Below are 15,375 nucleotides of genomic sequence, written 5' to 3' on the forward strand. Positions count from 1 at the left end.
AACAACAATAGTCCTCACAATTTTAGTCATCTCCACATTTAACAACTCCCTGTTCCTTTACCATTTGTCTGTAGTACACGTTGACAAATCAATAAAGACAAACAAACACTTAAGAAACAGCTTTATTAAATGATGTTTTTTTCTATAAAAATCAAACATTCTTCATATTTCAACAGCGCTCACTTTGGTTTGCAAGGTTCCCTCAGCTCCTGTGAAGAAATTACAAAATTTAAACGATTTAGGAGGTAAGGTCTTTAACTTTAAAAGTTCTCACCTTTTCTCATGCCATTAAAATTCGGAACCCTAGTAACCCTGATGTAGCGGACAGGGGGGCGGACAGAGGGCAGGAAAGCTATAGGTGGTCTGGTTGGTCTTTTGGTAGCAGGTGTGGTTTGAAGCGCTGTCGTAGGCTTGATGGTGGGGATCTGTGGATCTACAGTGTAGGAAACAAGCAAATGCTCAGAAAGCGAAGGAGATGAGTGATAACTGGTCATGTCCTGCAGGTGAACTGCCCACACTACCTGCTGTGGACCGCGCATTATGGACGATGCTGCCACTGCCAACTGTATCGGACTCAAACCTGTGCACTGAGAAGAGGCGATGGAGACCAGCCAGGGGATATGTACACTGCACTGTTATCCTGTAGGACAAGGACTAATTTACTGGCCTGGATGTGTTGGAGAAACACTTTACACTACAACAGTAGTGTGAGGGTGATACTCACTTCTCAGTAGTATCTTCAGAGGCTGCCTTGCTCACACTGAGGTACTTCTTGCTGTAGGAAATCTCATTTTGATAGGTCACATTTTCCTTGCCAAGCTAAAAATGCAATTTTATTTAAAGGCCATTTACTATTGACTTCAGCATAGTTACTTGGCAATCATTTACCTTGTTGCAGAGTCAACAGGCAGGATAAATATGTTGCCAGAGACAAGCATTATTGGTTAAATAGGCATCAGCACTACCTTGACTATGGCTCCACAGCTGTTGAGAGGGAAAGAGAAGAGAGCTCTGGTGTCATCTGCTTCTTTGGGTCCACAGTATTTGTCTATGAGGTTGGTTCTAGCAGGGATCCCTCCACTTGGCATGGCCAGAGACAAGTCAGCCACCACAGTCATCCTCCCATCAGTCGAACACACTGCAGAGAGGTGATTAAAACTTGTCAACTACATGTCAAGTCTACAAACCACTCACAGTAAAGAAAAGGATGTTCTTTCTTACTGATGAGTTCAGAAGTAGTGAACAAACAAGTCTTGACAGTTGAACTCTGAACCTCTGAGGTTTCATGATCCCTCACGAGGATCTCAAAAGTACCAAGGAATCCCTTCAGAGAAATGTCCTGCAAATCACAGGTTGGTTATTTCTTTCCATGTTCAAACGACAGGCAGCTTCAGCATCAATGACACAAGAGTCTATGCTGAAGTCATTTTCCTCTTCCTACCTTGTATTCATATCCATGAGTGTAGAGCGGCACGTCGAGCAGCAGACTCTGGCTGTCATTGCTCATGATGTAGCCGTGCTGAGCTGCCAGCTCTGACGTCAGCAGGTCTGAGCCGATACTGATGTACCACAGGTAGTCAAAAGGCCGGCGGTCCAGTTTGAAGCTGATGCCAGACTCAGAACAGATGGCGTCAAAGACCGGAGGAGCTGTTAGATACAAGACAATGGGTTGCTCTGCTCAATGCTTATACAAATAAGATGAGACAAGTTCTAAAATGAGTGACTTACAGACATCTGTGAACAATGCAGTGACAGTTGTGAAGTGGTAAAAAGGTTCATTTTCCGGCAGAACAGTTAATGTGTAATTGATGTCCAGCCTGTACTGAAGAACTGCATCTGCTTTAGAGAACTAGAACACAGAATATACATAATTACTGACCTCATGTGGTCAACAGTATACTACAAAAAGTATGAATCAACCGGCCATAATCAAATACCTTTACCTGCTGTATGACAACAGGGTCATCAAGAGGAACCTTCAGAGTGTAGCCATGGGTGTTGTTGGGATGAACAACTTTTGTCATTGTGTGCATGCTTGCGTTTGTAAATGGAATTGTAAAGTCTTGTCCATTCAGCTGAACAGCAGCCAGCTCCACGTCCTCAGGGATGTTGCCGAGGTAGACAGTGAACAGTCGTTCTTCAAGCACCGTTTGGTTAGCAGTGAAAACAGGGCAGGGCAGCAGAGGAGTGGCCAGTTTCCTATGAAATCTGAGCCTGGTCTCTACCTGATCTTCATCCACCAAGATTTGCTCCAAGTACAGATTAAAGATGTAAAACTCGAAGAGGTCATCAGTCACAGTGCTCTGTAGGATACATTAGATTTGTAATTAGATTAAATATGCCATTTCACAGATGCATTTCAAACCTGCTGTCAATGCAGGTTTACTCTAGTTTGAAAGTCCATCTACTTTCCAGTGACCAGGGGTTAGTTCATTTAGACTGCCAAGGCTGGTGTGCATTTTCCCCTCAAAGACACCAACTTATGTCAGTGTTTTCTGACCTTTCTGTATCCTCCTTCAGCGTTACAGGGGATGCTGATCTGGACTGTGGTGTTGTCCTTCTCCACAATGTAGCCTCTCTCCTCTGCAACTGGCTGCTCCACAAGTTCACCATCCACACCGATGTTGACCTGCGTATCCTGCAGACCAGACACCAGCGGGTGCAGCGCCTCGGGAGTCTCCCACATCATGTATCCATTATCATATGATCCTTCATCTGTGGATTTTACACCAAGTACAGCTTTGTGTGTCAAGGGAAAAGAAAAAAATAACAATAATAATAATAATAATAATAATAATAATAATAATAATAATAATAATAAAGCAGCCACAACATAAAACGGTTGTAATACTGACGCATGGAGCAAGCAGCCACCAGGTCAACCATGAGGACCACCCAGCTTTGTCTGGAGAACAGAGTTGCATGGACCACCTCTACTAGAACACCATTCACCTGGAGAGAGACTCAAATCAAAACCTGCTCCGGACTAAATGCTTTACAAGACTGACTACATGCATCAGCCATTTACCTCAGTGCTGAATGAGTCAGGTTGTCCATACGGTGTACGAAATACAAGCCTCCCGTTCGTCAGGTCAAACACGTAGCCCCTCTTACGAGCCTCAGAGAGGGTCAGGGGCATCAGCTGCTCCTCTGCTCTCTGAAACATCACCTGCCAGTCTGAAGTAGTGGAGCTGTGTGCCTGGAAAGACAACACAATAAAGGGGCTGCAAGAGGGGACGAATTCAACACCAGTGATATTCAACTGAATTGAAACATACAGGTTTAACAGCATCCCAGTCCTCTTTCTTAGTTCCAGATGGACATGGGACCTCACTCCTCACAGACACCTATAGAGAAGTCATAATTAGTTAACATCTTAATCTATTTTATAAGTAAAATAATCCAAGATGTAACCATGCTTACTTCCATGTAGTTCTCCTCACAGGTAACTTCTCTGGGAGACCAGGGGAGAGAGGGAGAACAGGTTTTGTTCAAGGCAAAGGTGACCTCCTTTTCTTCATGGTTTGTAATCAGGTTGAAGTTGAATGTGAACACTTCATCATCCTGAAAGAAACAGAAGACTTTATTCCCTTTGGGCCATAGAAGGCCTGTAAATTGTGTGTGAGAGTGTGTATGTGTTTGTTCGCACATACTTTGTTGCCAGTGTGACAGCTGAAGTAAGAGGCTCGGAGCTCCACATGGCCCCATAGGGGGAAAACACTGACACTGTAGCCACACTTTGCTGCATACTGCTCAGTGATGGGGTACAAGCCTGTTCCCTCTGAAAGAACATTCGTACAAACCATTAATGGTGCCCAATATTTACTCTGAATCTCTTCTTGTACAGTTAGAACAGAAATTAGGACTGAAACAGCTGAAGCTAAAATCTTATTAATTCAACAGCTTCAGATTATCACAGGTGATTTAATTTGTTACACTTCTCATTTAATGGGTGCTAGTGAGGGGCATCATTTAAATAATTATTTGTGGCAGATGCTATGCTGTGCAGGACTCACCAACAGCCTCAAAGCGAGGTTCCTCTCCAGTGAAGGAGAGGTCAACAGCTATCATGAAGTAACGATCACGACACTCCATATGAAGAACTCCTGTATGAACAAACAAGTTGAGATCTCAGTAATGATCACCTACTAATTCTTTTTAGCCAATAAGTAAACATTTATTTACCATCAGGAATGTAATCAGATTTTGCAGGTGAGCACACAGACAGGAGTAAGGCCACACTGCAAGACAAAAACATATCAATTGCATGCAAAAATGCCAGCAGGAATGATGCATAATAGCCTGTTAAGTTGCCAGAAAAACAACGCACCCAAGGCAAAATTCAAAAGCCATAGCCACTGACGGTGTTGGCAGTGTCTAAAGCCAGCCTAGCAGCTAGCAAACTACACCTGCTAACCGACACAAGCTAAGGTGAACCACTTGCTTGATATCCTGGCCACACTGGCACCATGTGTTGTGGTCTCCTTGACCAGCTTTTATAAGTTAATTTTTCAAACCATGAGGTTGGAAAGGAGGTCAACTCCGACCTCATCAGGTGCAGATGATTGAAAGCTTTGATTGCTAACGAGCTACACATGTGGCTGTAGCTCCTGAGAGCCTCTGGTTGGTCAGGGGAACTAACTGTCTTATAAAAGCTGGTACAGGAGACCTCACCACATGGTGTCTGTGTGACCAGGATATATCAAGCAAGTGGTTCACTTTAGTTTGTGTTGGTTAGCAGGTGTAGTTTGCTAGCAGCTAGGCTAGCTTTAGACACTGCAAACACATTAGTGACTATGGCTTTTGGATGCTGCTTAGGGTAAGGTGTTTTAATGGTAATTCAGAAGCAGTTTGCTGCCATTGATGCACCTTTATTGCTTGTGATTGATGCATGGTTTTGTTTTGTAGTTTAGCCTTGCTCCTGTCTGTGTGGTCAACTACAAACTGTGATAACATTCCCGATGGTAAGAATTAAAATCTGCAGAAACACCAGTCTGCAACCATTAGCACAGTAAGAACTAACTTTATCCGTACAGGAGTTCTTCATATGGAGTGTCGTGATCGTTTCCTCATGATAGCTGTTGACCTCTCCTTCACTGGGAATGAACCTCACTTTGAGGCTGTTGGTGAGTGCTGCACAGCTTCAGTACCACCTACAGCAGGGGTCAACAACCATGTGCCATGGGTGGAGTAAGAGTATGGTAATTTAACCTCCAACCAAAGCTTCCCAATACACTGACTTGGCAGGCAGGCTCCTGGGGAAGAGTTTAAAGTAAACACTCTTGAGCTCCACTGAATCTTTCACCCCATTTCTTTAGGCAGTTCTCAAAACTGAGCTGTTTCAGATTCAGCTTTATTATAATGCACTAAACTGCATCCAAACTATTTCACAGGAATAACTGGTACAAGAATAGAGTTTGAAGATTGGGACCGTTTGAGCCTCAGACTAATGTGATTATCTTCCAGATGGAACAGGCGTGTACCCCATCACTGAGCAGTATGCTGCCGAGTGTGGCTACACTGTCAGTGTTCTCCCTTTACGGGGCCAAGTGGAGCTCCGAGCCTCTTACTTCAGCTGTCACACTGACAACAAAGTACGTACAAATGGCCTCTATCCACACAAACTGCATTACTCTACACACAGAATAGGTATGACCTACTTTACATCTTGAGTTCCAATCCTGTCAACCTGGCGTTTTAATACAATGCCATATTCTTCTGGGCCTTTCAGGATGATGAAGTGTTCACATTCAATTTCAAACTGATTGCAAGCCATGAAGAAAAGGAGGTCACCTATACCTTGAACAAAACCTGTTCTCCCTCTCTCCCCTGGTCTCCCAGAGAAGTTACCTGTGAGGAGAACTACGTGGAAGTAAGCATGGTTACATCTTTATAACAGAGGACTGTTTGCGCTGCTTGCTAACCCTGATTTCTCTGTAGGTGTCTGTGAGGAGTGACGTGGCCTGTCCAACTGGGACAAAGAGAGACGACTGGGATGCTGCTGTCCAAACTGTATGCTGTCTTTGCTTTCTGGGAAATGTGTGGATTAACCATTTACAGTACCTGTTTTTAAATAGTCTACTTCCAATTCTTTTTCCAGTCATATACTTCAGCCACCTCAGATTGGCAGGTGATGTTCCAGAGGGTGGAGCAGGGGTTGATGCCCATGAACCTCTCTGAAGCTCATACCAAGGGCTATGTGTTTGACCTGACGGATGGGAGGCTTGTTTTTCGTACCCCGTATGGACAACCTGACTCATTCAGCACTGAGGTAAAAAAGCTGATGCATATAGTCAGTCTTGTAAAGCATTTAGTCCAGAGCAGGTTTTGATTTGAGTCTCTCTCCAGGTGAATGGTGTTCTAGTAGAGGTGGTCCATGCAACTCTGTTCTCCAGACAAAGCTGGGTGGTCCTCATGGTTGACCTGGTGGCTGCTTGCTCCATGCGTCAGTATTACAATCGTTCTATGCTGTGGCTGCTTTATATTCTTTTGCCTTGATGCACAAAGCTTTACTTGGTGTAAAATCCACAGATGAAGGATCATATGATGACAATGGATACATGATGTGGGAGACTCCTGAGGTGCTGCACCCGCTGGTGTCTGGTCTATATGGTCTGCAGGATACGCAGGTCAACATCGGTGTGGATGGTGAACTTGTGGAGCAGCCAGTTGCAGAGGAGAGAGGCTACATTGTGGAGAAGCACAGCAGCACAGTGCAGATCAGCATACCCTATAACGCTGAGGGAGGATACAGGAAGGTCAGACAAAAGGATGCATAAATGTTATGGACTATTTACAGTATTCATTTAGACATGACAGCATTTCTTGAAACTTGATATTTTGCAGAGCTTTGTGACCGATGACCTGTACGAGTACTACATCTTTCATCTCTACTTGGAGCAACTCTCGGTGGATGAGGATCATATTGACACCAGACTTCGCTTCCACAGGACACTTGCCACTCCTCTGCTGCCGTGCCCTGTTTTTACTGAAAACAGTAAGTTTCCCATCAAACCTCTTTGCCTGTATTGAACCAACCATAATCTGACTGGCTTTTTATTTCAGGAACAGTTCATGAGGAACATGTGTTCACCATCTACCTGGGAGATGTCCCTGAAGATGTTGAATTAGTTGCTGTTCAGTTGAATGGACACACATGTACAGTGCCATTTACAAATACAAGCATCCACACCATCACAAAAGTTGTTCATCCCAACAACACCCATGGCTACACTCTGAAGGTGCCTTTTGACGACCCTCTTGTCATACAGCAGGTAAAGGTCTTTTCAGTGAGTGACTTCTTTACATGTCAGGCTGCTTTATTGATCCAGCTTGATCAGTCAATTTATATTCTGTCTCCTAGTTCTCCAAAGAAGATGCAGCTATGCAGCACAGGCTGGACATCAACTACACACTCTCAGTTCTGCCTGAAAATGAGCCTCATCACCACCTGACATCAGTCATGGCACTAACAGATGTCTGTAAGTCACTAACCTTGTATTTAGACAGACTCAACACCAGTGTTGAGTAGTTATTCATTTATTATATTGTATCTAACAGCTCCTCCGGTCTTTGACGCCATCTGTTCTGAGTCTGGCATCAGCTTCAAACTGGACCGCCGGCCTTTTGACTACCTGTGGTACATCAGTATCGGCTCAGACCTGCTGACATCAGAGCTGGCAGCTCAGCACGGCTACATCATGAGCAATGACAGCCAGAGTCTGCTGCTCGACGTGCCGCTCTACACTCATGGATATGAATACAAGGTAGGAAGAGGAAAATGACTTCAGCATAGACTCTTGTGTCATTGATGCTGAAGCTGCCTGTCGTTTGAACATGGAAAGAAATAACCAACCTGTGATTTGCAGGACATTTCTCTGAAGGGATTCCTTGGTACTTTTGAGATCCTCGTGAGGGATCATGAAACCTCAGAGGTTCAGAGTTCAACTGTCAAGACTTGTTCGTTCACTACTTCTGAACTCATCAGTAAGAAAGAACATCCTTTTCTTTACTGTGAGTGGTTTGTGGACTTCACATGTAGTTGACAAGTTTTAATCACCTCTCTGCAGTGTGTTCGACTGATGGGAGGATGACTGTGGTGGCTGACTTGTCTCTGGCCATGCCAAGTGGAGGGGTCCCTGCTAGAACCAACCTCATAGACAAATACTGTGGACCCAAAGAAGCAGACGACACCAGAGCTCTCTTCTCGTTCCCTCTCAACAGCTGTGGATCCATAGTCAAGGTAGCGCTGCTTACTGTACACATAAGGTGCTGTTGCAAACTTAATCCTCAAATTACATTTATCTGTGGGAACATGTGCCTGCACCCAAATATAATTGCTTTGTTTTTCCAGCTCGGCAAGGGGTATGTGACCTATGAAAATGAGATTTTCCTCAGCAGGAAATGGCGAACTCAGAAAAATCCAACAGATTCCAGCAATGAGTCTGACAGGTGTAAATCTTCAACATCTAATTCTTTGGGTCGGGTCATTTACCCCTCACTCAACTACTCATGGTGACTAAACTTATCTGTCTTGTCTTCCAGGGTTATAATGCAGTGCACGTATCCTCTGGCTGGCCTCTATCGTCTCTTCTCGGTGTACAGGTTTGAGTCTGACACAGTTGGTGTTGGCAGCATCGTACATTCTGCACACTCCACTGAAGGTAGGCGACTCGCTGGTCAGACTGCATCAATCGTATCACTCAGCATCTTGCTTGCTGACAATTTGTTTGGTCATCATACTCTAGATGTACAGCGTCCCACCATCAAACCCACTACGGTGCTTCAAAGTCCTGTGCCTGCTACCAGACGTACCCCCAGACCTGGTTACCACCCTCCTGCTCAGCATATCAAAGTCTCCAGCTATCTGAAGAAGCTCTCAAAGAAAGGTCAGTACTTGATAAATTAAAGGTGCTCAAATTTTAACACTAACACATTGTTTAAATCTTTATTTCTCTTCACAGGAGCTAAAGGATCTTCACAAATCAAACTCAATGCTGCCATATTTTGAAGGAATGTGACTCTTTATATTTTTAATGTAAATCTCATTAAACTGGTGTCTTAAATGCTGAGCCTTGTCTTTGGAGACTTGAACCAGCACTACTTTAGCTGATAATGACCCAAATAAAATGGGAAGGAATGTTGACCTCTATTTTCAATTATAACAACTCAACTTGGTGCAAGTTCAACCAACATGTTGCTATGGCTTTAAAATGCATGATTCTTGAGCCATCTCATTGAATGTACACAGGTTCAATGTACCAGAAGTCTTATGTTTAGCCACATAATTGCTGCCTGAATTGCTGGTGCATGGTCACAAGTGTCTTTGGACAGCAACTTGTCCTTCAACCTACACAGTACACTATCCTCCAAACATGTCTTACACTCGGCCATCACATTAGTGACTGAGTTCTGGCATTTATGTAGACTCTAGTACATACATTGACTCTACTACATTGAGGTAGGGTCATTTGATGCACAAGCATTTCCTGACATTTTGGCAGGACAGATCCAAGAAGACAGCAAGGATAATTAAGTCACGTGCCTTCCAGGAGTTTAACGCCAGTCTGTAAAATGTTTTTTCTTTAAATCTTTCATAACCAGGGTAAACTATAACCTGGCACAGTTCAGAAATGTCTGGAACATTTCTGAACTGGAACATTGAACACAGGTTCAATGTAGCAGGTCTTATGTTTAGCCACATAATTGCTGCCTGAATTGCTGGTGCATGGTCACAAGTGTCTTTGGACAGCAACTCCTCCAACCTACTCAGTATACACTATTGTCCAAGCCTTTCTCACACTGCCACCACATTTGTGATATCAGCGTTCTAGCATTTGTTGACTTTTTCTAGGACTGGGCCCATTTGTGTTTTCAACATAAACAAGACCTGGTTAAAATCCTCCTGCTCAGCATATAAAAGTATAAACTATCTGAAGCATCTCTGAAAAATTAGCTGCTTACTTGAAACTTGGTCAAATGTGAACTTTTTTTTTTGGTCTTGAATTCTGTTCACAGGGGTGAGAGGATTTAATGTATTTGAAATGGGAATCCAATAAAGCTTGTCTTTAAAAAAAAAAAAAAAAAAAAAAAAAAAAAAAAAAAAATGCTCCTGACTTGGACATGGAGAGTGGAACCATCCTGACTCTTGTGGCGACCCACATGAGAAGGTTGAGTAGCTCCCCCCTCTTCAATGAAACTTCATTGGGTTGTATCAACTCACTTCAGTGCATGTTCATAGAGCATCTCTACTGAAGTACACACAAGCTGGGTAACTGCACAAAGTATGTTATTATGCCCTTAGCAACTGATACTTAATGTTGAAATGAACCTGTACAGTGTATGAAGCCGGGACTAGAACTTATTCTGATTACTTTGAGCCCTGGATATCTGAATCATGTTGTTTAACCTGCAAGGTGTGTATAAAGTTCTTTCTGCAGCCAACAATATAACCAAGACAATTCATAAAACCACCCAGACATTTCTGAACTGTGCCAGGTTATAGTTTACCCTGGTTATGAAAGATTTAAAGAAAAAACATTTTACAGACTGGTGTTAAACTCCTGGAAGGCACGTGACTTAATTATCCTTGCTGTCCTCTTGGATCTGTCCTGCCAAAATGTCAGGAAATGCTTGTGCATCAAATGACCCTACCTCAATGTAGTAGAGTCAATGTACTAGAGTCTACATAAATGCCAGAACTCAGTCACTAATGTGATGGCAGAGTGTAAGACATGTTTGGAGGATAGTGTACTGTGTAGGTTGAAGGACAAGTTGCTGTCCAAAGAACACTTGTGACCATGCACCAGCAATTCAGGCAGCAATTATGTGGCTAAACATAAGACTTCTGGTACATTGAACCTGTGTACATTCAATGAGATGAGGTGGCTCAAGAATCATGCATTTTAAAGCCATAGCAACATGTTGGTTGAATTTGCACCAAGTTGAGTTGTTATAATTGAAAATAGAGGTCAACACTCCTTCCCATTTTATTTGGGTCATTATCAGCTAAAGTAGTGCTGGTTCAAGTCTCCAAAGACAAGGCTCAGCATTTTTAAGACACCAGTTTAATGAGATTTACATTAAAAATATAAAGAGTCACATTCCTTCAAAATATGGCAGCATTGAGTTTGATTTGTGAAGATCCTTTAGCTCCTGTGAAGAGAAATAAAGATTTAAACAATGTGTTGGTGTTAAAATTTGAGCACCTTTAATTTATCAAGTACTGACCTTTCTTTGAGAGCTTCTTCAGATAGCTGGAGACTTTGATATGCTGAGCAGGAGGGTGGTAACCAGGTCTGGGGGTACGTCTGGTAGCAGGCACAGGACTATGAAGCACCGTAGTGGGTTTGATGGTGGGACGCTGTACATCTAGAGTATGATGACCAAACAAATTGTCAGCAAGCAAGATGCTGAGTGATACGATTGATGCAGTCTGACCAGCGAGTCGCCTACCTTCAGTGGAGTGTGCAGAATGTACGATGCTGCCAACACCAACTGTGTCAGACTCAAACCTGTACACCGAGAAGAGACGATAGAGGCCAGCCAGAGGATACGTGCACTGCATTATAACCCTGGAAGACAAGACAGATAAGTTTAGTCACCATGAGTAGTTGAGTGAGGGGTAAATGACCCGACCCAAAGAATTAGATGTTGAAGATTTACACCTGTCAGACTCATTGCTGGAATCTGATGGATTTTTCTGAGTTCGCCATTTCCTGCTGAGGAAAATCTCATTTTCATACGTCACATACCCCTTGCCGAGCTGGAAAAACAAAGCAATTATATTTGGGTGCAGGCACATGTTCCCACAGATAAATGTAATTTGAGGATTAAGTTTGCAACAGCACCTTATGTGTACAGTAAGCAGCGCTACCTTGACTATGGATCCACAGCTGTTGAGAGGGAACGAGAAGAGAGCTCTGGTGTCGTCTGCTTCTTTGGGTCCACAGTATTTGTCTATGAGGTTGGTTCTAGCAGGGACCCCTCCACTTGGCATGGCCAGAGACAAGTCAGCCACCACAGTCATCCTCCCATCAGTCGAACACACTGCAGAGAGGTAGTTAAAACTTGTCAACTACATGTCAAGTCCACAAACCACTCACAGTAAAGAAAAGGATGTTCTTACTGATGAGTTCAGAAGTAGTGAACGAACAAGTCTTGACAGTTGAACTCTGAACCTCTGAGGTTTCATGATCCCTCACGAGGATCTCAAAAGTACCAAGGAATCCCTTCAGAGAAATGTCCTGCAAATCACAGGTTGGTTATTTCTTTCCATGTTCAAACGACAGGCAGCTACAGCATCAATGACACAAGAGTCTATGCTGAAGTCATTTTCCTCTTCCTACCTTGTATTCATATCCATGAGTGTAGAGCGGCACGTCGAGCAGCAGACTCTGGCTGTCATTGCTCATGATGTAGCCGTGCTGAGCTGCCAGCTCTGATGTCAGCAGGTCTGAGCCGATACTGATGTACCACAGGTAGTCAAAAGGCCGGCGGTCCAGTTTGAAGCTGATGCCAGACTCAGAACAGATGGCGTCAAAGACCGGAGGAGCTGTTAGATACAATATAATAAATGAATAACTACTCAACACTGGTGTTGAGTCTGTCTAAATACAAGGTTAGTGACTTACAGACATCTGTTAGTGCCATGACTGATGTCAGGTGGTGATGAGGCTCATTTTCAGGCAGAACTGAGAGTGTGTAGTTGATGTCCAGCCTGTGCTGCATAGCTGCATCTTCTTTGGAGAACTAGGAGACAGAATATAAATTGACTGATCAAGCTGGATCAATAAAGCAGCCTGACATGTAAAGAAGTCACTCACTGAAAAGACCTTTACCTGCTGTATGACAAGAGGGTCGTCAAAAGGCACCTTCAGAGTGTAGCCATGGGTGTTGTTGGGATGAACAACTTTTGTGATGGTGTGGATGCTTGTATTTGTAAATGGCACTGTACATGTGTGTCCATTCAACTGAACAGCAACTAATTCAACATCTTCAGGGACATCTCCCAGGTAGATGGTGAACACATGTTCCTCATGAACCGTTCCTGAAATAAAAAGCCAGTCAGATTATGGTTGGTTCAATACAGGCAAAGAGGTTTGATGGGAAACTTACTGTTTTCAGTAAAAACAGGGCACGGCAGCAGAGGAGTGGCAAGTGTCCTGTGGAAGCGAAGTCTGGTGTCAATATGATCCTCATCCACCGAGAGTTGCTCCAAGTAGAGATGAAAGATGTAGTACTCGTACAGGTCATCGGTCACAAAGCTCTGCAAAATATCAAGTTTCAAGAAATGCTGTCATGTCTAAATGAATACTGTAAATAGTCCATAACATTTATGCATCCTTTTGTCTGACCTTCCTGTATCCTCCCTCAGCGTTATAGGGGATGCTGATCTGCACTGTGCTGCTGTGCTTCTCCACAATGTAGCCTCTCTCCTCTGCAACTGGCTGCTCCACAAGTTCACCATCCACACCGATGTTGACCTGCGTATCCTGCAGACCAGACACCAGCGGGTGCAGCGCCTCGGGAGTCTCCCACATCATGTATCCATTGTCATCATATGATCCTTCATCTGTGGATTTTACACCAAGTAAAGCTTTGTGCATCAAGGCAAAAGAAAATAAAGCAGCTACAGCATAAAACGGTTGTAATACTGACGCATGGAGCAAGCAGCCACCAGGTCAACCATGAGGACCACCCAGCTTTGTCTGGAGAACAGAGTTGCATGGACCACCTCTACTAGAACACCATTCACCTGGAGAGAGACTCAAATCAAAACCTGCTCCGGACTAAATGCTTTACGAGATAGACTTTGCATGTTCCCTTTGCAGTAAAAATGCAGTTATGGGAATTTGAAATACCATGGACAACCTATACAGCAAATACTGCCATGGTTTACCTCAGTGCTGAGTGAGTCAGGTTGTCCATACGGGGTACGAAAAACAAGCCTTCTGTCTGTCATGTCAAACACGTAGCCCTGCTTACGAGCTTCAGAGAGGGTCATGGGCGGCAACTGCTCCTCTGCTCTCTGAAACATCACCTGCCAGTCTGAAGTGGCTGAGGAATGGGCCTAGAGACATAACAAAAAAAAAAAAAAAAAAAAAAGTTGCACTTATTCAGGAACACAACTATACATCAGGAATCAACGTAATATTCAACAGTTCTCATGTTGACACGTACAGGCTTTAGAGCAGCATTCCAGTCCTCTGTCTTTGTCTCAGACGGACAGGTGACTTCACTCCTCACAGACACCTGAACACAAACCAAGATTAGCAAGCAGCTGAAACTGAACTTATTTCAAGATGTAACCATGCTTACTTCCATGTAGTTCTCCTCACAGGTAACTTCTCTGGGAAACCAGGGGAGAGAGGGAGAACAGGTCTTGTTCAAGGCAAAGGTGACCTCCTTTTCTTCATGGTTTGTAATCAGGTTGAAGTTAAATGTGAACACTTTGTCATCCTGAGAGACCCAGAAGAAAATAATCACAGCTGTGATCACTGTTGGCTGCGTCCTGCAGAACTTTATCCTTCCCTGATATGCCACAACTACTCTGTACAGTAAGCTAGTTTGTGTGGCTCAAACATAGAAAAACTGTTTTATATGCTATATTTACATACTTTGTTGTCAGTGTGACAGCTGAAGTAAGAGGCTCGGAGCTCCACTTGGCCCCGTAAAGGGAGAACACTGACAGTGTAGCCACACTCGGCAGCATACTGCTCAGTGATGGGGTACACGCCTGTTCCATCTGGAAGATAATCACATTGGTTTAAGCCTCAAACTGTTCCTGTACTATCCCATAATGAACTTCATTTTCAGGCCACACTGGGCAACTTCATTGATTTAATGCTTGAGCTCATGAGTGCCAGTTTATAAAGAAGCTGTGCAGCACTCACCAACAGCCTCAAAGTGAGGTTCATTCCCAGTGAAGGAGAGGTCAACAGCTATCATGAGGAAACGATCACGACACTCCATATGAAGAACTCCTGTACGGATAAAGTTAGTTCTTATTGTGCTAATGGTTGCAGACTGGTGTTTCTGCAGATTTTAATTCTTACCATCGGGAATGTTATCACAGTTTGTAGTTGACCACACAGACAGGAGCAAGGCTAAACTACAAGACAAAACCATGCATCAATCACAAGCAATAAAGGTGCATCAATGGCAGCAAACTGCTTCTGAATTACCATTAAAACACCTTACCCTAAGCAGCATCCAAAAGCCATAGTCACTAATGTGTTTGCAGTGTCTAAAGCTAGCCTAGCTGCTAGCAAACTACACCTGCTAACCAACACAAACTAAAGTGAACCACTTGCTTGATATATCCTGGTCACACAGACACCATGTGGTGAGGTCTCCTGTACCAGCTTTTATAAG

At 43.6% G+C, this 15,375-nt stretch overlaps 3 protein-coding genes across 8 annotated transcripts; 1 reads left to right on the top strand and 2 right to left on the bottom strand.

The window, feature by feature from the left end:
* Positions 1-104: 104 nt before the first annotated feature.
* On the bottom strand, positions 105-4,512 carry LOC139607294 (uncharacterized). 5 transcript variants are annotated; one of them, XM_071460042.1, is made up of 18 exons: positions 4,331-4,512; positions 4,186-4,241; positions 4,017-4,106; positions 3,654-3,781; positions 3,424-3,564; positions 3,279-3,347; positions 3,029-3,199; positions 2,856-2,952; positions 2,501-2,715; positions 1,944-2,303; positions 1,729-1,849; positions 1,442-1,647; positions 1,222-1,339; positions 966-1,138; positions 725-819; positions 522-640; positions 275-433; positions 105-209 (listed from the first exon to the last, which is right to left on the bottom strand). In XM_071460042.1, the coding sequence occupies exons 1-18, from the start codon at positions 4,351-4,353 to the stop codon at positions 163-165; spliced, it is 2,388 nt and encodes a 795-aa protein (XP_071316143.1). In that variant the 5' UTR covers positions 4,354-4,512; the 3' UTR covers positions 105-162. The 5 variants fall into 5 exon arrangements, with proteins under 5 accessions (XP_071316143.1, XP_071316142.1, XP_071316141.1 ...); XM_071460041.1 differs by having other exon boundaries at positions 1,938-2,303; XM_071460040.1 differs by having other exon boundaries at positions 2,501-2,739.
* Positions 4,513-4,658: 146 nt separating this feature from the next.
* LOC139607296 (uncharacterized) lies at positions 4,659-9,065 on the top strand. 2 transcript variants are annotated; one of them, XM_071460051.1, is made up of 19 exons: positions 4,659-4,819; positions 4,909-4,964; positions 5,037-5,126; positions 5,467-5,594; positions 5,732-5,872; positions 5,941-6,012; positions 6,101-6,271; positions 6,349-6,445; positions 6,532-6,758; positions 6,847-6,997; positions 7,066-7,274; positions 7,364-7,481; positions 7,561-7,766; positions 7,869-7,986; positions 8,070-8,242; positions 8,354-8,451; positions 8,545-8,663; positions 8,748-8,888; positions 8,964-9,065. In XM_071460051.1, the coding sequence occupies exons 1-19, from the start codon at positions 4,797-4,799 to the stop codon at positions 9,008-9,010; spliced, it is 2,385 nt and encodes a 794-aa protein (XP_071316152.1). In that variant the 5' UTR covers positions 4,659-4,796; the 3' UTR covers positions 9,011-9,065. The 2 variants fall into 2 exon arrangements, with proteins under 2 accessions (XP_071316152.1, XP_071316153.1); XM_071460052.1 differs by lacking the exon at positions 4,909-4,964 and having other exon boundaries at positions 4,663-4,819.
* A 1,985-nt stretch (positions 9,066-11,050) lies between these two features.
* On the bottom strand, positions 11,051-15,361 carry LOC139607297 (uncharacterized). Its single transcript, XM_071460053.1, has 19 exons — positions 15,202-15,361; positions 15,057-15,112; positions 14,895-14,984; positions 14,619-14,746; positions 14,320-14,460; positions 14,182-14,253; positions 13,901-14,071; positions 13,660-13,756; positions 13,356-13,573; positions 13,117-13,267; positions 12,840-13,048; positions 12,633-12,750; positions 12,348-12,553; positions 12,128-12,245; positions 11,876-12,048; positions 11,667-11,764; positions 11,455-11,573; positions 11,230-11,370; positions 11,051-11,154 (listed from the first exon to the last, which is right to left on the bottom strand). Exons 1-19 carry the CDS (start codon positions 15,222-15,224, stop codon positions 11,108-11,110), a joined length of 2,376 nt encoding a protein of 791 aa, XP_071316154.1. The 5' UTR covers positions 15,225-15,361; the 3' UTR covers positions 11,051-11,107.
* Positions 15,362-15,375: the final 14 nt, after the last annotated feature.

The sequence above is a fragment of the Trachinotus anak genome, unplaced genomic scaffold (assembly GCF_046630095.1).
Source record: "Trachinotus anak isolate AG129_WGS33_773 ecotype Australia unplaced genomic scaffold, CSIRO_AGI_Tana_v1 ptg000023l, whole genome shotgun sequence".
NCBI classification, from domain to species: domain Eukaryota; kingdom Metazoa; phylum Chordata; class Actinopteri; order Carangiformes; family Carangidae; genus Trachinotus; species Trachinotus anak.